General features: G+C 46.0%; 1 protein-coding gene across 3 annotated transcripts in view; it reads left to right on the top strand.

Annotated features, from left to right (window-relative positions):
* Window positions 1-24,785, top strand: part of Ptprg (protein tyrosine phosphatase, receptor type, G) — a 683,481-nt gene that overhangs the window by 597,427 nt on the left and 61,269 nt on the right. For 2 of the 3 annotated variants that reach the window (XM_087584907.1, XM_087584908.1), the window contains one exon: window positions 4,053-4,185. In XM_087584907.1, the coding sequence (XP_087441033.1) occupies window positions 4,053-4,185 (133 nt within the window). 3 annotated transcript variants of the gene reach the window in all.

Raw genomic sequence — 24,785 nt, 5'->3', positions numbered from 1 at the left:
TCATTGGTCACTTAGTCATCAGATCAACACGGCCCGTTATCATGGTCCTTATGTTCAAGGAATGCTTATTTTGAGAGGAAAAGATGATAGCCACGTGCCTTTTATTCCAGGATTCTTTCCATTTTTACTGTTATTAATAACTTATTCTAATTTATTAATTAAACTTTATCATAAATGTTATGTATAAGAAAACCACAGCACATATATATAGGTTTGTACCGTCTGTCCCATCATGGGCCTGAGCAAATGGCTACAGATATACTGTAGTTCTTAGTACCTCCTAGCAGCTCATTCTTCACTGGGGTCATAGACTGATTCAACAATGGGACAGCTGTCTTCTTGAAAGTATGAAATAGAAAGAACGTGGTGGGTCTCCCCTCAAGGCCAGCTTTGGGACTCCGGTGTCTTACAGGCAGGCTCATGGCAGGTAGGTAGGCAAAACCCTGTGCTCGTGCTGTGTTTGTCCGAGATACTATGTGATCCCCCACACCCAGATTCAGCAGCCACCCAGGCAGTGTTCCCATCCCCTTGGTGTTGCTCCAGGCTGCTAGTGTAGAGACCGGTGATGGAGCTGACGTGGCGATGCTACTTCAGATGGCAGGAGTGATGGTGACAGGCACAACAGCTAATGGTAGCCAGGACAAGGACCAGGCAGCATTCTAAGTGTCGTGTATGTATTTACTCCACAATGCACGGCTCGGTATTGCTTCCTCCTTTTACAGAGGAAGAAACTGAGTCACGAGGAAATTAACAATAGTAATTATTAACAGTATTTCACTTATCCAGAGCTGCATGGAGGTCAGCCTTGCTTTAGGGAGCCTGCAGGGCTGTAGAAAACCCATGTGTGACCTGTGCTGTGCGAGCCTCAGGGGTGATGGTGGACTTTGCTCTGCATTTGCCTGGAGTGGGTACACCTGCAGCCATTCTGCACACATCTTCTCAGTGAGAATCTCTGGATTGGTCAAGGTTCTTTAGAGAAACAGAACTGACAGCATGAATCTGTGATGTATGGAAACTGGATGTATTAGAGTGGCTTACGGGCTGTGGTCTGAACCGTGGCTCTCTCCTGACAGAAAGACCGTGACACTGGATGTCTCAGCTGGTCCTCGGCATATGCAGAATCCTGGTGAAGTAGGCCTTGGGAGGATGCCAGGGAAAGAATGGGCTTGCCAGCGTGAGTGAGGAGGGGAAACAGGCAAAGAGCAAGCCCTTCCTTCTTCTGTGTTCTTTATATAAGCTGTCACCAGAAGGCGTGGCCCAGATTTAAGGGGGAACTTTCTCCCTTAAAAGGTCCAGATTAAAGGTGGGTCTTCCCACTTGAAGTAATTAGAAAATCCTTCCCAGGTGTACCCAGCCACTTGAATTTTAGTTAATCCCAGACCTGACAACCAAAAATAGCCATGACAGCCCCTAATACTCCTGCGTGGCATGTGCTCTCCATCCTGCTTTATGGATGACGGAGTCCAGGAACAAACACACTTAGGTTATTGGTTAAAGGCTACACATGTGGTGGCAGAGTCGAGATTTGATTCTGTGACCTTAGCCCTGCTTCACCCTCTAGAGGTAGTGAGGACAGAGCTTAGACATGACTACAGTTCGGCAGACTGGCTGGCTGGGCCCTCGTCCTACTCTCTCTGAGCAGGAATCTATGGTTCAGAAGAGGAACACTGTGGACTCTTAACAGGGAATGGAGCCGCTCCCAGGTCTCCAATACCAAAGACAAGATAGTTCTGTGAGATTGGCAACGGGGTTGGTTTCACGTGGTTTGGACATCTAGTAGTACCCCTGTCTTAGGCCTTCGAAGAAAGACTGCCATGGACCACAGGTAGGCCACGATTGAAATCAAACACTATCAGGATGCAGGTGACTGTGGACTGCGGTCCCCTGTACAATGCTGCCTTTGCAAATAGTGCCACACAGCACCACACAATGCTAGGATGACGGAACTCAGCCCAGCTCCACCAGAGTTAGCTATGAACTCACAACCTTCTCTCCTCGGACCTGGAAGACCTTTGTGTCACCGTTCTGTTTGCCCAGGGCTTATGTGAAGATCATAACCAGACCTTGATTATCTTGGGAAGGAAAAGGAAGGGCCAGACAGATGCCCCCAGTGTAGACAGATGCCACTCAGTTTCAGGGATACACACTCAGGTGTGTGTCACTCACCCTCACAACTACAGGGCTACTCCAGTGGTCATCCAAAAGCCAAGACAATTCTGTAGTGGTCTTACAGATTTTAGTATGGCAGCAATAGCAGAGACTGTTTAGAAATGAGTGGAACCAGAGGTAAGAATTGTTTCTGTAAGGTATGGGAGAACAAAAAGCCACTAGGCATCCCCTAGTACCTGAGGGCATCCCAGGGTAAAAACAGAGTTAATTGGTCATGTGGCTTCTGCTGTCAAACCTCCTGACACTTACCTCTCCCATTAGTAGACCTTCAGGTCTTTGAGATGCCCCAACCAGCAGCCAGGTAATTGCCTGACTGAACTGACCCCTGCTGGAACCCTGAAAAATTATCATGTGCAACTCTGACTCCTCTGGGCGGTTGCCACTGCTTTGTCATTAAAACAGTGTGTAGAGGAGAGAATGAGTGTGTGAAGTTTGTCTGCCTCCACTTCAAACCCTACAGTTAGCACCACTAGGACTGAAATCCATGCCCTCGATTCAGCCCACAAGGCCCTGGTTGATCTGATTTCTAGTTTTCTATCCTGGTCCCTCCTCGCAGTTATGCTTCCACAGTTCCTCTATCCAGAACACACTTGTAATGGGATCTGATGCCCTCTTCTGGTTCCAAACACACTTCACCCTTTAGTCTCACCCCAAACTTCCCTTCCTTGGGTTAGTGTTAGTACTGGCCTTAGCTATTTCCCCAACTCAAGCCTCAAGCATTAGTAACACTGAGATTAGTCCTCCAAAGGTCTGCCTCTCCTCCTCCTAACTTATCATCTAGGCAAAGGATGCCCCCGGGTGAGGAGTAGCAGCCCTAACCGTTCCCAGGCACCCGTCCCATAGTTCTAGAGAGACTCAGCTGTCCTGCTAACACATCTGGAGACCTCCGAAGATCCTAGATGCTGGAAGAAAGATCTGCTGGGGTGAGAAGTATTAGGCGACCAGGAGAACTCCACCGATGGTCAGATCTCTACGTGGAACCTCAGGCTGCCGTTTAGAGGCAGGGATGTTCTGTGGCGAGGGTGGGGGGCTGATTCCCTATCCTTAGTCAGTCTGGGCTTTTGTAAAGATTGAGGGGAGGTGATTGGATAAACCAATCCTTCTAGGGATCTGTTGACTGGTCCTGCTGGGTAGACCCTACAGTGGTGATAAGAGGAGGAGCCACCATCTGGCTACTGTTTTTAAAACAAGATTTGTTTTATATGAGTTCCCTGTAGCTATCTTCAGATCTGCCTGAAAAGGGCATCAGATCCCATTACAGATGCCCATGTGGTTGCTGGGATTTGAACTCGGGACCTCTGGAAAGCAGTCAGTGCTCTTAACCACTGATCCATCTTTCCAGCCTGCTAATATCTGCTTTTATGGGCTTCTAGATACTGGGCTAAGACCCCCACTGTCATAATGTCTGACCCAGGCCCACTGTAGCCAGCAGAGCAGGGAGCCTCATTTGGATGGATGATCCGTCATGACTATATCTGTTAGCCAGAGGTGGTTTCCAAACAGTCTGCTGGCCATGGTAAAACAGAGTGATGAATAAGAAGAAAAAAACACCAGAGAACACTGTAGTTCCAACCAGTTTGTCCTGGTTCCTGCATCTAGGAAACCCTTCTCAAGCCTCCAAGAGAACATCCTGGGAGTAAAACTGAAGTCGGTCTTCCGCAGAGCTCACCTTGACTCTCACCAGCAGATCTATCCTGCTGGCCACTAGAGGGCGCCACCTACACAAGCGCAGTATCTGAGGTTGGCCAGCCATTTGCCCCGCTTGTCCTCGGGTGGTTTGGAACCGAGTACATCCCAGTTCTCCACGGCGTGGAGCTCAACACCGTGCGTTGGCTCCGGGGCTCGCTCTCATCTGTCCACTGACTGGGATGTTTGTCTTGCAGCTGAGAAGAACACCTCCGGAATGATAAGCCGCCCCTCCCCTGGGAGGATGGAGTGGATCATCCCCCTGATTGTGGTCTCAGCCTTGACCTTCGTGTGCCTCGTCCTCCTCATTGCCGTGCTCGTGTACTGGAGGTGAGTACGCAGGGTGGGTGGCCGGCCGGGGACCGATCCCTGGGGAGTCGAATGCATGACCTCCGTGCTCAGAACACTGAAGCAATGTGAGTCCCTTACCTCGTGTCTCACACATGGAGACATTCTTGTCTCGGGAAGGTGGCACGGGCTAGACCTGCCTCTGGGGTCCCAGCACTTCTGGTAATCTAGGAGATCAATACTAACATCAAGGCTCTGGTACTTGCTGGGTTCAAATCCCTTTTCTGCTTTGGATTTTAGTCATCTAAACCCACAAAAGGACCTGGCAAGTTCCCCAGCACTCCCAGCCTCTGTCAGATGTGCCTTTAGTTTGCAGTACCCATACACTACATTAAGTGGCCTTTATCTTTAAGATATTTCATACCCTTTTGATGAAAGCTAGATTGTACCATGTGGCATTTAGTATGCGGGAGGTAAGGATGTCGCCTTGAGGCCAGCCTTCCCTTAGCATTGTCAGTCATCTAGAGAGTTCTCTGTGAGTCCCACGAGGGGCTTATGAACTCTATGTGGAAGTGCCAGAGCTTTCCTATAGAGTCCCAGCTACTTGAGTTTAGTGAGTCAAGCTAAACCAGATGTGGGGCCATCTCTCAAACATCCAGGTGTTCTCCCAGGTGTCTAACAAGTTTTAGCAGCGTGCTCCTTACTGGGCATGCAAACCAAGTAAACCCTTCCCCCCTGACCCCCCACCCCCAAGTCACTTTTGGTCAAGGTACTCATCACAGCCATAGACAACAAACTAGGACAGCCGGTGTAATGGTTGGTTTAGATTGTTCTGAGTCCTTAGAAAAGACCCACCCTGAAAGTGGACAGCACCACCCAGGAGCTGAATAGAGAGAGGAACAAGAGGAAAGTGGCAAAGAGCAAGCAGTCCTTCTCACTGCTGGTTTGTGGTGATGAAGTAGCTTCACGTCCTGGCTACCACATCTTCCCACACCGAAGGGCAGCGCCCAAGCTGTGAGCCTCAATCCCTCGTCCCTCAAGCTGCCGCTGGCTCGCTCCTCATGGTCTCCCCGTTTGCTCCACTGTGTTTGAGTCAGCATCTTGTGGAGGCAGGTAAAGCAGATCTGAGGATGTAGAGGCTCCACTCTCACATCCATGCGCCTCCATGGAGGCAGGCAAGAAGCAATGTCTAATGCAGTATCCCTAAGAGAGCTCCTATATGGAAGGACAAAGCTACATCTGGAAAGGTGGGTCACATTTTGAGTGCTCAGAGCAGCCTTGAACACCCTTACTGGGCAATCATTTGTAAGCAAAGACTTAAAATGGACCCCATCCTAGCCTAGACAAATGCCCTTTCTAGTATACAGGAGGCAGGCTGAGAAAAGTGACTGAGGCAGGAGCATGCCTGTTCAGAAACAAGCAGGAAGTGAGGATGATTGGAATACAAGATGATTGGAATACAAGAGCGTCGGGGAGACAGGCCACAGCACGAGGGATTGGGTCCTACGTAGCCTTTGGACTTCCTTGGTTTCGGTTTTTTGAGGCAGGGTTTTTCTGTGTAGCTCTGGTTGTCTAGGAACTCACTCTGTAGACCAGGCTGGCCTCAAACTTAGAAATCTGCCTCCCTGGTGCTGGGCTTAAAGGTGTGCACCACCACCACCACCACCACTTCGCGTTTGACACTGAGGGAAATGGGGTCTAAGTTTAGAATAACTTGCTGTGTATGAAGCAGAGATTAGGGGAGAGGCAAAGCCACGGCAGAGATCAGAGGATGAGCATTCAGAGGCAGGGAAAGATGTGTCCAGCTCTGAGGAAGCATTAGCGTGAGTGGTGAGTATTGGTTACCACAGGTGCACTTTGACGGAATGCTCAGCAGAAAGCATTTACTGATCAGCCGTTATACGGTCAGGTCTGTCCTCAACTGAGTAGGACAGGATACTGTGGTCGTCTCAGGCTTCCCCAAGTATGGGAGAATAACTTCCTCCCCACATGGGAACATAGCACAGTGGTTCTCAACCATCCTATCGCTGCGACCCTTTAACACAGTCCCTCATGTGGTAACCCACAACCGTATAATTGCCTTCCTTGCTACTCCATAACTGTACATTGCTACTATTATTAACTGTGATGTAAATATCTGGCATGGAGGATATCTGATATGCGGCCCGTGAAAGGGTCATTCAACCCCCATTAAAGGGTAGAGACTCACAGATTGAGAACTGCCGGAGTGCTTCAGGACCTGCAGCCCTGCCGACAGTGGCTTCTCATCCTGCCATAAGAAAGCAGCTGAGCCAGGTGGTGGTGGCTCACACCCTTAATCCCAGCGCTTGGGAGGCAGAGGCAGGCAGAAGCAGGCGGATCTCTGAGTTCATGGACAGCCAGGGCTACTCAGAGAAACTGTCTCGAAGAGAACAGGCATCAACAGGAACACCCAGGAGGGGTCGACGTGGCTTGTACAGCAAATTTACAGCAGCCTTGGCTACATAGAAAGGAGTCAGGGGGAAGGAAGGTGGTGAACTTGTACCAAGCAGTTCTGAATAAAACAAAACAAAACAAAACAGAAATCCAAACAGACTACATCCTGCACTCTATGGTCTCACAGATCAGGAAGAACAGCGTAGGAGGATAGACAGAGACCCCAGGCAGCTAAAGGGCACACGGTCCTGTGCACTCGGATTCAGGGGGGACTGCATACGTAAGACAGACAGCTCTGAACCCCCGATGGTTTGAGGCTCTTTCCCTTAAGACAGAAATGACAACTGTTTACATTTCCGAAGAACTCCATTAGGCCAAATGGAAAATATACTAGTAGTCATACCAGAATGTTATCCCCCTCCCCCTGAAGCTTAGTTTAATTTAACATACCCTGAGTGTTAGACTTCATCCTGCAGAGTCCACATTTGAGCTTTTTACCAGGCATTTAATGGTGGTGCACAAAAATGAAGTCTGTAAAAGAAAAAGGAAATTTTGACAGCAGGAAAAATAAAACCGCGTTCATGTTAAGACAGGTAGGTTGGCAAAGCATGAGACCAGGCTAGAGGGGACAAGGGCCTTTTTGCTGTCCAACATTTTCCCTGTGATTAACATGAAAGGAGGCAGCACGGGGAAGCTTACATAGAGAACTGGGAAGTACAATTGGGACACACGTCCCCATGGTGGCGAAGCTTCAAAGCTAGAGTGGGAGAGCATCTGCCTTCTCAGGCACAGAGGCAGCGGGTGGCAAAATGGCTGACAGAAGCAGTGCATTTCATCCAAACCTCCGGGATCGTGTCCGCAGGCAGCAAGCTGGGCACCCACAGTGCCAGTCACGATGGCAGCAGTCTTCTGCAGCCAGCATTGTAGATCTGAGTGTGTTCACCCGCAAAAGAATCAATCATTCATGGAAAGGAGGCAAAATCAAGGATCTCTGAACTCTCTCTGTCTGTTTCCCGCTTGAGAGTGTGATCGTGTTCAACAGGTCCACTGCCAGGGCCAGCCACTGTTCCAAACGCTTGCGTGGCACCGTCTCCTGAGGCACCATCTATGTGGTAGCTACTTTACTTCCTCTGACCTTGGGAGAGGAAGTAAACCGACATGTGTTGAATTGCTGCTGCGAGCCAGGCAAACTGCAATGTTATCGGAGCCCATCAGTGGTTGTATTTGACACACAAATCAAGTCGCCTTAAGCACCACCCCAAAACACATAGTACTGACTCATTGCACTGAAAGTTCCAGGGCATCAGTGTGGCTGATCATGGAAGACAGACAAGGGCATAAGGACATGGCTGGCATCGAAGACAGAACAAGGGCATAAGGAGATGACTGGCATCGAAGACAGAACAAGGGCATAAGGACATGGCTGGCATGGTTTGTTCGTTATGGGAGCCCGCTGGCCTGTGTTAGACTCACATCACTCTATCCCAGCAGAAAGGGACCTCATCATTGAACAGCTCCAGTGAGGTCCCCAAATGGTGTTTCTCACATAGACTGCGGGCTACCTCCAGAGTAGTTTGCAGCTGGAAAGGCGGAATATGCCCATTGTGCCTGGGTTTTACTCTGGAGCCCAAACGTAGCCTCACCACTGTTATCCTCAAAAGCATGAACCAAAAGCTAGAAGTGGTAGTTTCTGAGGGGACTATCCAGACTTAAAAAGGCTACGGCTTACAAGATTTGGCTAAGTATTCTCTTATTTATGAAATTATGAAACCATTTCTGTCCTTGCATAGACATAGTCTTGGATGCCACTTGCTTCTGTTTATGCAGTGCCTGTATACTTTGTCCCACACATTGCGGTGGGCTTGATGATTCAGACACAAAGCCCTTTGGCCCCCAGGGTTCGTTGAAGAATTAGGTGAGTGATACAACCAAGTATAAAGAATATTTAAAGAAGGGTAAGGGCGTATTGGGCTTCAACCCAGCCTGGAAGGGAAGGAAGGCCCAGGAAGAACCCCCTGGGAAACTGACAACTGAACATCTAGAATTTAAGAGAGGAAGCTGGAGAGGAACAAGGAGAGAGAGAGAGAGAGAGAGAGAGAGAGAGAGAGAGACAGAGACAGAGACAGAGACAGACAGAGACAGACAGAGAGAGATAGAGAAAGATAGAGAGAGATAGAGAAAGATAGAGACAGAGAGAGACAGAGACAGAGAGATCTTCAGCAAGCAGATAGACTGGTTCGGTGTCAAGGGAACAGACTGTAGAATAGCAGAGGCCCTGGAAGCACTGGACGACGTCACCCTGAGAGTGACCAAAAAGCACCGAGAGACTGCAGTTGTGGGAGGGCTACGGGTGTGGGAAGGCTGAGGTATGGGAGGCAACACCTAAGAGCGTATAGTGGTGACGTAGGAACCCTGGCCATCGCCTGGGTTTGAAGACTCTATCAGACTTACAGCTCCGTGAAGAGTACTCACATGCTTTTAACAAAGGTTGTTGTCATTACCAGAGGGTGAAAATTGATTCTGGGGAGGTGAAAAAGAATGTGTGTGTGTGTGTGTGTGTGTGTGTGTGTGTGTGTGTGTGACTTATATGCAGATATAGTATGTGTCAGTGGTATAAAAGATGTATTGGGTTTAGAAATTAGCTCCAATCAACAATAGGAGCTGGGGACTACGAGGGAGGGACCAGTTAAGAAGTACTGCCTTCAGCAAAGAGTCCTCTTTCAGCCTCAGTTTCCTTACCTATAAAATAGTAAGGAAACACGCGCCGAGTGCATATGGGCAGGCGATATAGGCTGTGAGAAACGTCTGCCCTGTGGAACAGATGGGGACTAAGTACACATGTGCTACAGTGTTATACCAGATCTGACTGGAAGGAAAAATAGAAATGTAATTCTGGGTCCTCGCATACCTGAACTGTTTGTAGGTGAGAAAGTAAAATCTGCAGATCAAAATAAACACCTTTTAAATGCAGTCACATTGCGTAGCTATCCACAATTTCCAGCAATCTTGCCATGGCAAAAAAAAAAAGTTAGGAATCTCCATCTAGAGTTTATTCTTTGGAATGATCTCATTATGCACAGTAGCCTAGAAATAGCTCAGTCATCAATTTCGAGCTAAGTATAGTATAAATGTAGGTTAACCAACCGAGCAGAACTGCTTCGAGCCAAAAACAAAAGGGCGACTATGAAGTTAATAAAATCACTGCAGATGATGCTCCTAATGGCCTAAAGGCGATTCCAGAGGAGGGCTTCCCTGTGTGGGAACAGGGTAAAAACAGGCCCCTACACCCACGTCCCCAGGGAAAAGACTTTGAAGCCTGGGAGTCATCCCGGCTCTCGGGGGCCATCTGTACTCTCTAGGCCTTATTAGTAGCTGCAGCAGACTCATGGCCCGTTTACTTCTCACTCCCATGAAGTCTGACAGGATCAGGCTGTCCTCCATGGTAGCCCTACTCTCTGGAACTGCTGCGTTTGAACTTGACTTAGCCTCTGAGGATACAAAGTGAGGAAGACAAGCATACCTGTGTTTATGGACACCTCCACATGTGTCCTTGAATATCTAGGTTCACTGACGTCATCATATCAACATATGTATCTCAAAAGGGACAACTTCGTTACTTGAGATTTGCTCAAGCAGAAATATGTGAGGGCAGATTTAAAATATCTGAGCAGTCTGGGATTGAGTCCACTGGGGACTACTGAGTAAAAGCAGGTGGCAGTGTAGGTCTGTAGGGGAAAATATACTTTGTAATGCTTTTAGCTGAGGTGTTGCAAATAGGATGCTACAATTTATCCTTCGCTGACCTTGCAGAGAAGGAAAAGCCCAAATCTGCAACACTACAGAAAGTACAACGAGGGCAGAAAGATGTCCAGGCAAAGTGGTCCAGGCAGAAGACAGGGTAATAGGGCAGGTCACAGAAAGGAAGTCACCCAATGCATGCTTACCCCTTCAACAAATGGCTCCCAGCTATGTGCATGGTAAATATTGCAGATTTTGCAGTCTGTTTCAGTGGTTCAGAGCTATTTCAAATGAGTCAGAACAACTGGGTAGCAGGGGGAGTCAGAGCTCTTGAAGATGCTGGGAAAGAAGAGTGTGCCATTTTGGTCTTACTACTCTAGATGGTAGAAGCACTGGCTTTGAATTACTACTGAGGATGCTCTGTGCAAGAGCAGTGGATCCTTGCTCTACCATAGCAAGATGCTTATATAGCATCGGTGCCCAGAAAAGATGTGGAACAGCCCAGCAGCTGCCACTCAAAAGATGGACACTTTTGGATGGTAATTTTTTGATTTACTTAATTTGAGGTGGATGCTAGGAGAGGTGTCAGGTGTGCTGGGGCATGCCACTTGTTGATGTGTGTGTGTGTGTGTGTGTGTGTGTGTGTGTGTGTGTGTGTGTGTGTGTGTATGGGATATATATAGCACAGGTTAGCTACCTTGAGCCAGTCATCAGTGTACACCTAGAATTGTGATTATTATTTTGAAGGTAGATTTTGTTTGTGAGTGGTTTTTTGTGTCCCTAAGGCTTGAATAGCCCATATTTTTTTTAATCGACAGCATTGTTTTACTTCAGTCCATGTCAGAGTACAGATAGATCTTTAGTGGGTAGATCCTTGATTTGAACCCATCTAACTTGACTTCATAGCTCACCATTATGTGTACTGGGTGCTACGTGCATGCAGAGACCAGAGGAGGACACTGCATGCTCTGCCTTTCCTTTTGAGACATGGTCTCTCCCTGAGCCTAATGCTAGGCAAGCAAGCCCCAAGAGTCCTCCTCTCTCCATCCTGAGTAGCCCTGGTATTACAACCTAGAGTTGAGGGTATGGCTTTAGGCTGGTGCTGGGCTAAGAACCAGGCCTCCTGTTTGCCCAACAAGGGTACTTGCCCACTGATCCATCTGTCCACCCCACAGCCTCCTGCCAGGGCCCACCATCTTAACTGTTATACTGTGTTGTCCCAGATAGGAGAGTAACATGCAGAGTGGGAACAGTTAGTTAATCCTATGTAGTCTGCTTTCATGTTTGTGGGTCAAATACACCGCAGGCAAAGAAACCGTTTGGCTACTGTTGTGTGATGTGTTCACAAAAATGGCCGCCTGACCCGGAGGTCTAGATAAGAACCAACTTGGCCTCTGAATTTGCCAAAGTTACGTGAGCAAACACTCTGAGAAACAATTATGTCTTCTGGTGTTCTTGGAACGGAATAGTGATGAATATATTCAGCTATCTCACTATTAGTTTGAGAATTTGATGGAGAATAATGTCACCCACTTTGCCTTAGTTCCAGCTGATTACTGTTAATGTCCTCGAGGTTTAGTATCACAGTTCTAGCTTGGGAAGGGAGAGCAAAGTTGTACAAGACAGCCTTACTGCTCAGGTAGGCCTAAGATAACTTCATGGGTTCTGGACCTTAAGACAGCAAGCTTTGTAAATAGAAACTGTAGCCTCTGACCCTGGGTGTACTAAAGTCTGGCATTGCTCTAATCTGGGGAATTCATGTCCCTCTTGATCCCATGCCCAAGCACTCAGTACGCTCTGTGGCAAATCAGCTCACATTAGTGAGTCACACTCGCAGGTGGGAGCAGGTCTCTCTTTCACTGAGCTCCACCTTTAGACCTTTCTGTGAGTTGATATCTGCTCTTTAAGAATGCCATTCATCCGACAGTGGTGGTATGCCTTTAATCCCAGTACTCAGGGGCCAGTAGTTCAAGATCAGCCTGGTCTACGGAGCAAATTCCAGGACAACCAGGGCTACACAGAGAAACTCTATCTTGAAAACAAACAAACAAACAAAGTGCTGTTTATCATGAATACAAGTAAGTTTTGTTGACACTGCATTTCTTTTTCTTCCCTGGATGTTCAGTGGGAGACAGAGTGTAGTGACCATGAAAGCAGACAAAATACACATGTGTAAGGATTTGTACTGGCACAACAGAGGCTCAGACAAACAGATTACCCAGGGTGGGCATGGGATAGCATGCCATGTGACTGACCACACAGGCCTCTCTGGAACGTGGGCTGGTCCTCCAGTTGTACAGTAGTAACAGTGACAATCAGACTTCCTTGCTTGCTCACTGTGGCTTTAGATTAGCCTGCTTTCTACCCTGGCAGAGTCATGAAGGACACAGTACTAAGAACTTGCTGTTACCTAGGTAGGTGGTGGAAGGGATACTAAGTATGAAACTGCTAGGACAAGCCATCAGTAATTGTGGAATGAAAGAAAGCATGTGTTACATTGTCTCTCCCCGTACCCCCTCCCATGAGGCGCTGGGGATTGAAGCCAGGGCACTGTGTAACTAGTTAAGTACTCTTACCACTGAACCACAACACCTCTTTTAAGATTTTTTAATAGGCCTGTAATACGTAGCCCAGCTTAGCCCCAATGAGCATTCCCCTATTGTAGCCCCCTAAGAACCAGAGACAGCAAGTGTGTTCCAACATTATCTGCATGCATATGCTTCTGATTCTAGAGAAGCCCTACCTGGAAGTGAGGGCATCAGGGAGGGAGCAGCCTTGCTCCAAGAGAGGAAACAATTTCTGACCAGGATGGCATTCCTTATAGTATTAGTTTATCCTATCTAGGATTCTGCTTGGCTGAACTAAGGCCTTTGTGGCTGGCCCATTTCTTCCTTCCATTGTTAGTTTACCATTTCTCACCCATCTTCAGGGCCCTGGAGAATCGTGTAGGCGACAGAATTCTTGCTTTGCAGACTCATGGCTTAGTAGAGATGGACAAGTAAATAAAGGTTATGTCAAGCCAGTGATCTACTTAAAGCGGCACATTCTTTTTTAAATTTTGGGCTATTTGAAAATAATATCTATCATACTCCCCAGCTGGCTGTCTCATTTGTACGGTGAGCTGGAAATTCAGCTATACTGTTCTCACCTGCCCCAGTGGGAACACTGAGCAGGACAGAGCCAACCCTGGTGGCTCCTTTGTGATGGTTACAGATGTCAGCATCTGTCCTCACCGCTCTTCTGTCTGCTTCCAGCTTGATTTTGTGACCCCCCGCCCCCCGGGTACAGCCATGATACAGGGGAACAGTGAGTTCTTTAAGAAACTTGACCACAGCTAGGGTAGAGGAAAAAGGAGTGAGAGCCAAGGAGAACTTGAGCTGTGACTAGGCAGGGAAAAAAATGGAAGATGAATGCTCAGAGATAGCCTTACGCATGCAGGTCATAGTGCATTCAGTATGGCTGTAGGTTTGTCCCTCAAACCACACTTCCTTCCTGTCAAGCAAAGGTCACTTTCTTGGCCTTTCATAGGCTTTTTCCAAAGGCTTCTGCATGTACTACATTTAATCCCAGAACCAAAAGGCAGAAAAACTGGGGCTTCAATGTCATTTTTGGTGGCTTGGAGCAGTCACCTTTGTTCTTTCTAAAAGCAGACCATCCATGGGTATTTGGTATATTTTTATTGTTTGGTTTTTGTCATTTTTTTCTAAATTAATAACTGCTTGCACAGCTCATCTCTACCTAGAACTTCTCTCTCTGGCTGGATTTCAAGATTTTTAACCATCAGAAATAATTTTTACCATTCAGCTCTCCAACCCTGAAAATGTGTCAAACCTGTGGGGAGAGCTAAGACACATTTCATGTTGCCAAAATAAGACTTGCCTTGGAGGTTTGGGATTACGGTAACTCTGGTGTTAAACTGTCTTGCCCCGAGAATCTGAAAGGAATGGGGGTGGGGGACATTTTGAGGTCCCCAGGTGTTCCAGGAGATGGGCACTCCCCCCACCCCCCATTTCTTCCCAACTGTTCAGGGAGAGCTGAGTCACATGGCAGCTAATGCCTCCGATCCCGGGCAACTTTTTGCTCAATAACTGTTTCCCAAATGGCTACTCAGGGGCCTTTCAGAATTCATGAGGGCTGTCAGTTGTTATAGTAACCGGCCCCCTGCTGCCGAGTTGGCCCTGAGATGCCAGTTGAAGCTCTTGGAACAGGCTAACACACAGTCATTAGACAAAAGTGGGGAGGGAGGCACAGCTAAAGGTTGCCATTTAAACATGTTCCTTGATACTTCAAAGACAGCACAGGTTGTACTGGGGAAGTGCTGGCTGATACAGTTTTAAATCCAGCTCACTGCTTAGGAAACAGAAAGCTTACTCCTTGGGGCATTTGTTCTAGGCTGGGTAACCCATTTTCTTCCAGACTCTCCGAAATTCACTGCCTTCTCTCCCAGGGTTACTTGTGCTTGATCGGGTTATCCCTTGGTTGTAAGAGATATTAGTTACTGATTTATGGCATTTGCTTCTCACTATGGTATTGTCAGTTGACGGGTGGGAGTCTCAAGAGCTTATGATTGTGCGTGAGGAAAAAACTGTGGGGATAGCCAGCTCTGCTCCAAAATTCCTAAAAAAGTAAATCTGGCAGAATTCAGAGCCGGGCTAAGGGTTGAGAAAAAGTCTAAATATTTTCGAAGCTGCAAATCTCAAGTTTTTATGAAAATTTATAAAAGCATTCCAACACACTCGTGATTTCTTCAGACTAGTCTTCACAGCCACACAGCACATCCGTGATGTTTCAGGGACAGTCCTTGTAGTGACAGAGTAGTCTCAACAGAGGGAGACAGGAAGTTCTGAACTCCATCAGTCCCTCCCCCTTCCAACCTTGTTGCCAATCAAGTTCTACTTGCTCTAAAGGTGAGCTCCAGTGACAAGCACTTGTATGTAATAGTCAATCTAGTAATGAAAAAAAGGAACTTAAAGCTTATTTATGACGGGAGAAGAAAAACCTTAACACTAAAAAGCTAGAGGTACTGGTTCCCAGAAGGAAACAGTTACTGAGAAGTGGTCCAGTCCCTGGGACCCTACATTTCTGGACAGGATTCAGCAGGAGCCTGCAGACAAGAAGGTTATGAATTAGGTTTTTTTTTCTTCTAGTTCTGTGAACGAGACTTAGAATAAGATTCATTTCACTGTGAAATTCTATAGCCCAGGTGGCTTGGGGCAATCAAATATCAGTCACCCACAAGTGTCATCCTTCACATGGACAGGCAAGTCTCAGGTGCCGAGGTGTTTAGATGTCTTAGACTCTACATAGAGCAATAACTTGCCAAGTGCTGGCCCTGTCTGTCGGAGGGCCTTGTATATAAGTGTTTATCCGGAAGTGTTTATCCGGAAGTGACAAGAATGCATGCAGAAAAGGCAAAACCCCTGACCTGTCTAATGCACAGAAGTTGGTGGCAGAAGGCAGGTCACGTGATAGGCACTGGGCAGTGAAGACCCAGCAAGATCTGGGAATCCCTGTACTCTTCGGAGCTGTCTGCTTGCTGAGACAACGTGTCAGCAGAGGTGAAAAACAGGCCAACATTAATATAATGCCACCTTCTGATATATAAACCATTGCTTTGGAGAATGAGCCTACCTTGTTACCTCAGCCCGAGACCTCCCTAACGCTAGCCATTTTTGCATATGACTGTTGCCCTTTTGGAAATGCTATAAATGAAGTCATGACAGTAGGGATGTCTGGGGGGGGGAGGGTTTTGGTGTGCAACTCTGGGGGACCAATTGAAATACTGTCTTCTACACATGTTCTCTTTTGTCTTTTGTCCATTTAGAGGGTGTAACAAAATAAAGTCCAAGGGCTTTCCCCGACGGTCCCGTGAAGTGCCTTCTTCTGGGGAGAGAGGAGAGAAGGGGAGCAGGTGAGGGCGGCCCAGCTTAATGGGGGAGTCAATGGCTGGGACTGGCTTGCAGAACTTCTGTTTTGTTGCTATGGGGATGGACGTCTTCTAGACAGAAAATGCTGATGCTCGCCTCTTCCGTGCCAGCTAGTAAGGTCTGGGGAGACCAGTCGAGCCTCCAGGAAGCTGCTGTTCACCGCAGCATTTCCAGTGCGTGCTTGCTTTGCTTTGTCTGTGGGCTGGGCCGTATTTTCTGTTTCTATTGGCAACACTGTGGCCGCGCCGTGCTTGCGTGCCTGGTGTATGCTGCACCCATTTTCTTTTAAAAAAAATCAATTAAGATGTTGCATGTTTGTTTAGAGCTCTGTTTTTCGAATAAGCATAAGCCTAATAAGTGAAACTCTCTTAATTTGCACGTAAGGGGTTAAAACCAGGAACAAGACAGAAAATGAACAAGTGTGGCTATAACATATGCTTTTCCGTAAAAAAGTAAATGTGCATGAGTTCTTAATATCCTGAAAAGGTCCTAACCTGAAGAGTTTTATATGAAACCACTGGAAGTTGTGCATGTGGTCCTAATTGCTGCATTTGAACATCTCGAGAATATTTATATAAGACTTATCTTACATAAACTGTTTAAAATTCATAATCTTTTAATACTAAATCATTTAGTAGGTTAGTTAATTGTCTTATGTTGTAAGGAGTTCCTTTTGATTTTCAGTAAACCAATTTATACAATTTATATCTAACCTTTTCCATGGAATGGCTTGTCTCTGTTGGTTGTAGATCTGTAGTGCAGTGAAATCTCACTTACACTCCCAGGAAACAGAGCTTTGAGACCTGAGGAAGAATCTCGATAGGTTAATGAGAAAGGTCATGGCTGGCCCATCCTTAGGCTATGCAGTTCTGGACCCATGCATGGCCTCACTGACCTTGGTCATTGTTTCTTTCTATGAACTTCTTTAAAAAAGAACCCGTTGGAAGTTTTCAACTTCTAGTGTTCTTTCAAAACAGCTTTGATAATATGGGGCCAGAAACCTCTCTGTATTGCTTTCAACCCGAAGATCTTCTCTTAAAAGAGACAGGTCCGTGAACATCATGTGAACAGTTTTTCTACTTAGTCCATGATGGCAGTTCTCCTGTGGACATCAGGTGAACCAATGAATACACAGTCAATGATGACATTTCTTACTGTAGTACCTTAAAGAACCAGCATGGCTGATACAACACAAATGTAACTGCCCATCCCATGTCTGGGGTGCTCAGAATAATACTCAGCCTGCTTATGTGCTTGGTCTTTAGCATGGGAGTAGACTTGCTGCAAGGCCCACTCTGCGTCACCCAGGAGATACCTCATGTCTGTAGTTGGTTACAAGGAGTCTGATAACTTCTTTGCTTAAGACTGAGGGAAATATGTCAGGTCCACCTAAAACCAAGCTCGAGGTCATCTTAAGGAACTTCAGGTATTTATGGGCTCTATCTAACTGTGACTTATGCAGTATCAAATGCATTTTTTTTTTATAGTTTGGCTACAAACATAGACCTTGACTCAGAGACATGTGGATTGTCACATTAGCTCTACCACTTCTTGGCTTTTTGGCATGGGAATCCCTCTGAGACTCGTTTCCTCATCTAGAAAATGGGTCTATTGCGAAGTCTTCTTCATGGAATGGCAGCATATATGGAATTCTTTGTTAACACCTGAGAAGAAAGAGCCCTGGAGGCTCTGAGAAGGGAAGTGACATGGTCAGGCAGTCCTGCTGAAGTGGGGCCTCTACTCCAGGCAGCTAGATCTTTTTTTATTTATTTATTCATTTATATTTATTTTTTATTTATTCTTTAATCTTTTTTTTACAGTCCAGACTTTATCTCCCTCCCAGTCCACCCTTCGACTGTTGCACATCTCACACTTCCACCCCCCATCTCCAAGAGGATGTCCCCACCTCACCCCCACCCCACCAGACCTCCCCACTCCCTAGGGCCCCCGAGTCTCTCGAGGGTTAGATGCATATTCACTGACTGAGTCCAGACCCAGCAGTCCTCTGCTGTATATGCATTAGGGGCCTCATCAGCTGTCGTACGCTTAGGCAGCTAGATCTTAAGCAGGTCCTTTCTCTCCTGCTCTGTGCTATGCTCCGCAGTCCACAAAGAGGAGGAGGCCCGATGGAGTCTCTGTCCACATGGGGATCAAGGCTTCCTGCTCTTTCCTAAGGAGCTGCCCTGCCCATGTGAAGGCTTACCGTTGCCCACTCCCCGGTGTGCTCTCTATGCCTAAGGTCTGCAACCCACGGGTTCTTACGCTGTTCCACATTGCACCCACCCACCTGAGCTACCCACTCAGCTCCATCCTGGGTGGTTGTCCAGTGCACAGGCTGCCAGCTCTTCTAAACTTCTATTGGAGGCTGGAATGCATCAGAGCTTCCAGCGGTTTCTGTGTCTACCTTTGTCTCTTTCTTTCTCATCTCCCATGGCCTGAAAGATGAGAGGCCTCCACAGAGACTGAAAGAGCAGCAGCCCACACAGATGCAGTTGTTGGATTGGCACCTGATGTGACCTCAGCCTTCTACCCCTGCTTTCTACCATGCTTGCCTAAGCTGTCCCTTTGTGGACACAGCAAGGACCATGCCTCTGAGGGCCCCAAATCATGAAAGGTGTGAGCTGAGGACAAAACTATAAAAATCTAGACTCAAGTATTAAAGTTTCAAAAAAAATGTCCACTTAAATTATTAATAAGTAGTGTCTGACATCATTCAAGATAATAAAGTTTAAAATTATATATAACAGACTTTGTTCCATCTACCTACCCTATTCCCTACCTACTCACAAGTATGTGCTCATCTTTGCCAATACAACAATTATTGAACAATTGCTATATATCTAAACAGATAGGGATATCTCTCTAGCTCCTTTTACATAGTAAAGAACTACCTGTTTGGGCTGGAGAGATGGCTCAGTGGTTAAGAGCACTGACTGCGGGGTTGGGGATTTAGCTCAGCGGTAGAGCGCTTGCCTAGCAAGCACAAGGCCCTGGGTTCAGTCCCCAGCTCAAAAAAAAAAAAAAAAAAAAAGCACTGACTGCTCTTCCTGAGGTCCTGAGTTCAAATCCCAGCAACCACATGGTGGCTCACAACCATCTAAAGTGAGATCTGATGCCCTGATGCCCTCTTCTGGTATGTCTGAAGACATTGACAGTGTACTTACATACATAAAATAAATAAATCTTAAAAAAAAAAAGAACTACCTGTTTTACCCATGTGTTTGACTTTGTTTGAGATAACACTTTTTTCTCTGGGCAGCTATAGTTCTCCTAATTGGGGGGAGGGGGTGTTAAATAGACGTGCCATGATTTATTTAAGCAGTCCTCTAAGGCTATCAATTTTGTGACAGCACAGTACACGCTGAACAGCTTTGTTAATGTGTCATTTTGCACATGGATAAATACAGCTACAGGATAAGTTTAAGAAACTGGCAGCCACACAGGGTTCGTGGATGGTGCTTTGATAGATGAGTACACTGCTCTCCTCCACCTGATTCTCAGGGGCTTCCCTTGGCAGTATGCGTATGTATCCGCTTCCCCACAGCCCCTCGGGTGCTGGAAACCATGGCCTTTCTGTAAATTCATCAGAGATACAGGAATAGTGTCAGCATCTTGCCATCTTATAAACTATTTCTTTAAAGTAGTGGTCCTCAATCTTTCTAATGCTGTGACCCTTTAATACAGTTCTTTGTGTTAGGGTGACCTCAATCATGAAATTATTTTCATTATTACTTCGTAACTGTAATTTTGCTGCTGTTATGAATTTTAATGTAAATATTTTATATGCAGGATATCTCTTATGTGACCCCCCCAAAAGGGTCATTCAACCCCCCAAAGAAGCCATGACCCACAAGTTGAGAGCCACTTCCTCAGACAATCTCTTCATTCTGAGAGACTTGTTCCAAAGTTCTTATGTGGGTACTTTAGTTTTGCTTTTAATAGTCAATTCTTGATCATTGGAAATGTCAAGTAGGTAACAGTGGGGTGTCCTTTGGGAACCCCCACCCCAAGTTTCACAAGTACTGCTACAATGGGGATATTCAGTGAAAAAGCACATAGAACCTTCTGAAATATTAAAGCTATTAAGAATATTACAGTAAGCCAGACATAGTGTGGCACACCTTTAATCCCAGCACTGGGGAGGCAGAGGCAGGCTGATCTCTGTGAATTTGAGGCCAACCTCAAAGAGTGAGTTGTAGGACAGCCAGGGCTATGTAGAGAGACCATGTTTCAACAAAACAAAACAAAACAAAAACAGGCATACTACAATAAAATAGTCATTATGTTTAGGAGTAAGTAGTTACTAAGCCATTTTAGATGTAAGTCTGAGTGACGATGTGTGTTTCCTCTCCTCCTTGAACTGACCTGGACTTTCATGGTTCTCTTAACTGCCTCAAGTCAGTGGGGTCAGGATCAGTGGTGAGCACCTGTGGCCTTATTCTCGGTGCTCAAACATTCCAGGCTAGGGTACAAAGGCATGACAACTGTCTCAAAGACCCTGGTGTCAAGCCTTTCCCATGTCTCCATTGAGACTTGGGAGGAACTGTGAAGGGCTCATCTCCTTGGAACTGGCTGAAATATTGGAGAGAACATGTTTGGGTTACTGAATGTGGCATAGGTAGTGACCTCTGCTGCCCACCACCCTGGAAAGGGCCCCACAATCATCCCTAGGGATCTGTGAGAATTTCTTGGCAAAGACAATGTTGATCAAAGAAGATTATCTCGAGGCTACTTCTCTGTGTGTAGTTTGCTTATTTTCTCCCATTTAAAGAAAGACATTACAGATAACCTGACTCATCCAGTAATATGTGTACCATGGAAATCACACCTTTCTCTGTCACTTTCAGCCATAGCCAGGGGTGGGGAATCAGAACATTGTTACTACCCACACAATATCCCAAATATCTCTTCACATGATGTCTGCATTCCATCTCCTGTCTGTCCATCTGTCCATGCTTTGGGTGATTTTGTTCTTTTCTCTCCCCTTCTTTCCCTCCCTCTCATACTCAGTCCTCTCCTTGTCCAGAGTATGACAGCCACATGCCCAGGAATCCCAGCAGTCCCGATGCAAAGCATGCCACTTTATTACCCCCAAAGCACACTCTGATTTGTCAGATTCTTGTGTCCCCTTTCATGGCTTGGAAAATATGCCAACCAGAAGCATATTTTGATGTCTGAATCTTTCATATTGGAAGAGCCCTTCCGGAGACTGCTCTGTATAAACTTAGCTACATAAACCGGATCACTTAACAGGCAGTAAGGACAACTTAGCAGCAAGTGAGTTGTTGTGTTTGAAAAAATCTCAACTTAGAACTGAATCGGGCCCCCTTCCAAGTGGGACCGGGAGTAGCTTCAGGCAGACACTCCTGAGGGAAAGCCCAGAGATATGTACAGCTTTCCCTGCTATTGTTTGCCACTTCCGTTTCTGGAAACATTTTGTCCTAATAAATCAGTCTGGGTCTTTTTAGCACAACGCTCAATCTCTTTCTGTGATGGCCTGTTAGTGTTTGCAGCTTTCCATTAATAAACGGCTCTTGCTCATACAGAGTTCACCACAACATACCCATTTACAAAAGTAAATATTAATGGGATGTCTGTTCTTGACAACATGAAAATAAATGAGATTATTAGTGGGTATGGCACTGTAAATTCAAATGAGGGCAGTCAATGAATCATTTAAGATTGCTTAATTAATATTCAGTAGTAGCTGAACCAACTGCCCGATATAGTCTGCAATTAGGATTTTGCCTCCACACAGCTAAGAAACTCCTTCGCACTCTGGTGTGATTATAAAGCTATTGTGCCGAATTCGATGACAGTGACTTGATTTCTAGGCTCTGTTTATCAACATTTGTTTAGTTTGCAATTTTGAGTTTTCATATAAGTCTGTAACCCTTGTTAGGATTCCACTCCAGCCCACAGCGCATCATCCACAGCACAAGAGAAACCGTTGTGATAGGCCAAAGACTGAGAATGAAAGGAAACAAGCAAGGAAGGACATGCTGAGACAAATGTCAATAAATCTCAGAAGCCCCTGCCTGCCACTGGAGGACCATTTTTATAGGCACCAGTGCCAAGTGCCTCTTTAGACATTTCTAGACCCAGTGTGAGCCCTTTGTTTCAGGAAAATGTTGGTTTCCTGCTCATTCACAAATTCTTATCAGGCAAGCAGAAAGAGACAAAAGTAAGAAAAGCATAAGCCCACACCAAAGGTTGTCTAACCAGGTAACTGGGAAAAGAAAAAACAAAACAAAACAAAACAAAACAGCACAATTGGAGGGGATTGTGCAGAAGTGCAGGCTTCCTGGGAGTTCTGCCTTAGGACTATGTCAGATTCCTGGAAGGAGGTAGGGAAGGGGGTTAAAAATCTAGGGTTCTCCTGCTCATCTTTGTAGTTCACTCTGCATTGTTGGCAGAGCAAGGCTCTCTGACTGGATTATGCCATTGGAGCAGCTGTTGGTGTACGTGTCATTAGTCATGAGGGCCAATTAAAAACAGCAGAACCTGCCATGTGCTGGCACCGTGTGTGCTTCAGTGGGAGCTCTAAGACTGAGAGCTGACAGCTGATGCAGGTCAGTGTCTGCTGCATCCCGATGACAGATAGCTTCTGCTGTCACAACAGTAGAATGCTTGGGTTTTGATGAAATCGCTGTCCTCAAAATAGGTCCCTTATTTGATAGAATAGAAAGTTATTTTTAGAAATGTTGGGCAAAGAACAGCCTTTGATGACCCATAAAGCCTCAAGTGCCCTCTGGACTTCTAAAAAGTTAGACCCACACAATTTTAGAAATGTTAAACAAAGAACAGCCTTTGATGACCCATAAAGCCTCAAGTGCCCTCTGGACTTCTAAAAAGTTAGACCCACACACGCACACTTGTACAAAAGCACAAAAACAAAAACTGGACAACTCACAGTCTGGACCACAATGGTGGGAGGTGTGTTGAGATCTAGGGAACTGCTAAGCAGAATCCATACAGACTAGAAAAACTGGTAGAGAAAATACACTCCCTCCATGGTACCCTTTTGGCTTTCAGTGAAGCCTTCCTTAGTAACCATTCTAAAATGTCCATGTTAGCTCTCTCAAAGAGGACAGAGTAATGCAGAAGAATATAGGGAAACTGTTCCCATCTGGCTCTATAGAGCTTCTGGGAAGGAGTCATAGATTAATGCATTGGCCAACCTTGGTCCAGCATCAGATGCATTTAGAGACATGTTTACCTTCAAGGTGTAGCTCTTAGTTGGAGATTGGCTCATTGAGTCAGGATGTGGGATGTGCTTAATGTGGGAGAGACATACCAGAATCATGACCAACTGAAGAAGCAACTACGCGTCTCCCATTCTATCTCTTATACCCACTGAGTTGAACTGAGAAAACATGTCATGCAGGAAGGCTGTCTCCTTCCTGCTCCCATTGGAAGCGTTCAGTCCAGTGCTTCATAAGACTTCTTCACTAATGGAGTTGTATCATGGAAAGTCAGGTCACCCTGTGCTTTCCAGATTTTCCAAGTAGTCAGACTCTTGGAAATGAAGACATCAGAATACTACACAGTACTTGACACTTAAGTACATACCACAACTCCATTTCCTTCACAGAAACTACAATGAATTTTGCTATTAGACAGGTAGAGTAAGTCACAAGGGTTATTTTAAAATTAGACGTAGGAGGGACAAACCAAGAAAGTTTTTTTTCTGTAATTTTCCCCTCCCCAAAAAGACTTTTATTCAGTGTATACAGACAAGCAGTTTGCCATCCTATTCCAGAATGCTATCCTATTCTCTTTGTTTGTCTGTTTTTGTGTGTGTGTTTGTTTGTTTGTTTGTTTTTGTTTTTTGTTTTTGAGACAGGGTCTCACTATATTGCCCTGGCTGTCCTGTAACTCGCTGTGTAGATCAGGCTGGTCTTTTGCACCATCACACCAAGCTGCCACCCGATTTCTGACACCTAAGTTCTAACAGAAGTGGAACTGGGGACTTTGACGTTCTTATTCAAGTATGTGCTGTACAGAGTTCCTCTGTGCACTTAATACAATCATGTTAACACCCTTGAAGCCATATGGGATTCTGTAAACTCCCATATAACTTCGATGGGCAAATGTATGGTACTGCCCACTTTTCCACATAAGGTTGTTTCATTTTCAGTGGTTTCTTAGTGAAAGTGCCAGACTGTCCCTTTGGCACAAGAAGTTCCTAACTAGGAACACTGCAAACCAGCTCCTCAGGGAGGAGCTTCCGAATACATAAGGCTGTGTTCCATCTAGGCCTTCTCAGGTGGTTGTCATCAGGTCCTAGGTGGCTTACTAAAACCAAAGACGTCTGGATATCTGTAAATAACCATTGCTGACTGGCATATTGCTGTAAGGGTGATAGAGCAGGCAGGTATAGAGAGGAACAGGTAGTTTATATTGAGGAACCTCAACATTTCAAAATCTCTAAATTTGGGAACTCTTTAAGTATCAGAAAAATAAATGCTGCTAGTGTAGACTAGGGAAGGCAAAAGGCCATTGGGATTATCAGTATACCAATGATGTCAATTCAATGAACATGCCGTAGCTGGCTCCTCG

The sequence above is a fragment of the Rattus norvegicus genome, chromosome 15 (genome assembly GCF_021556685.1).
Source record: "Rattus norvegicus strain SHRSP/BbbUtx chromosome 15, alternate assembly SHRSP_T2T, whole genome shotgun sequence".
NCBI lineage: Eukaryota > Metazoa > Chordata > Mammalia > Rodentia > Muridae > Rattus > Rattus norvegicus.
The sequence above is the reverse complement of the archived record's forward strand: the minus strand, read 5'-3'. Positions and strand labels throughout refer to the sequence as shown.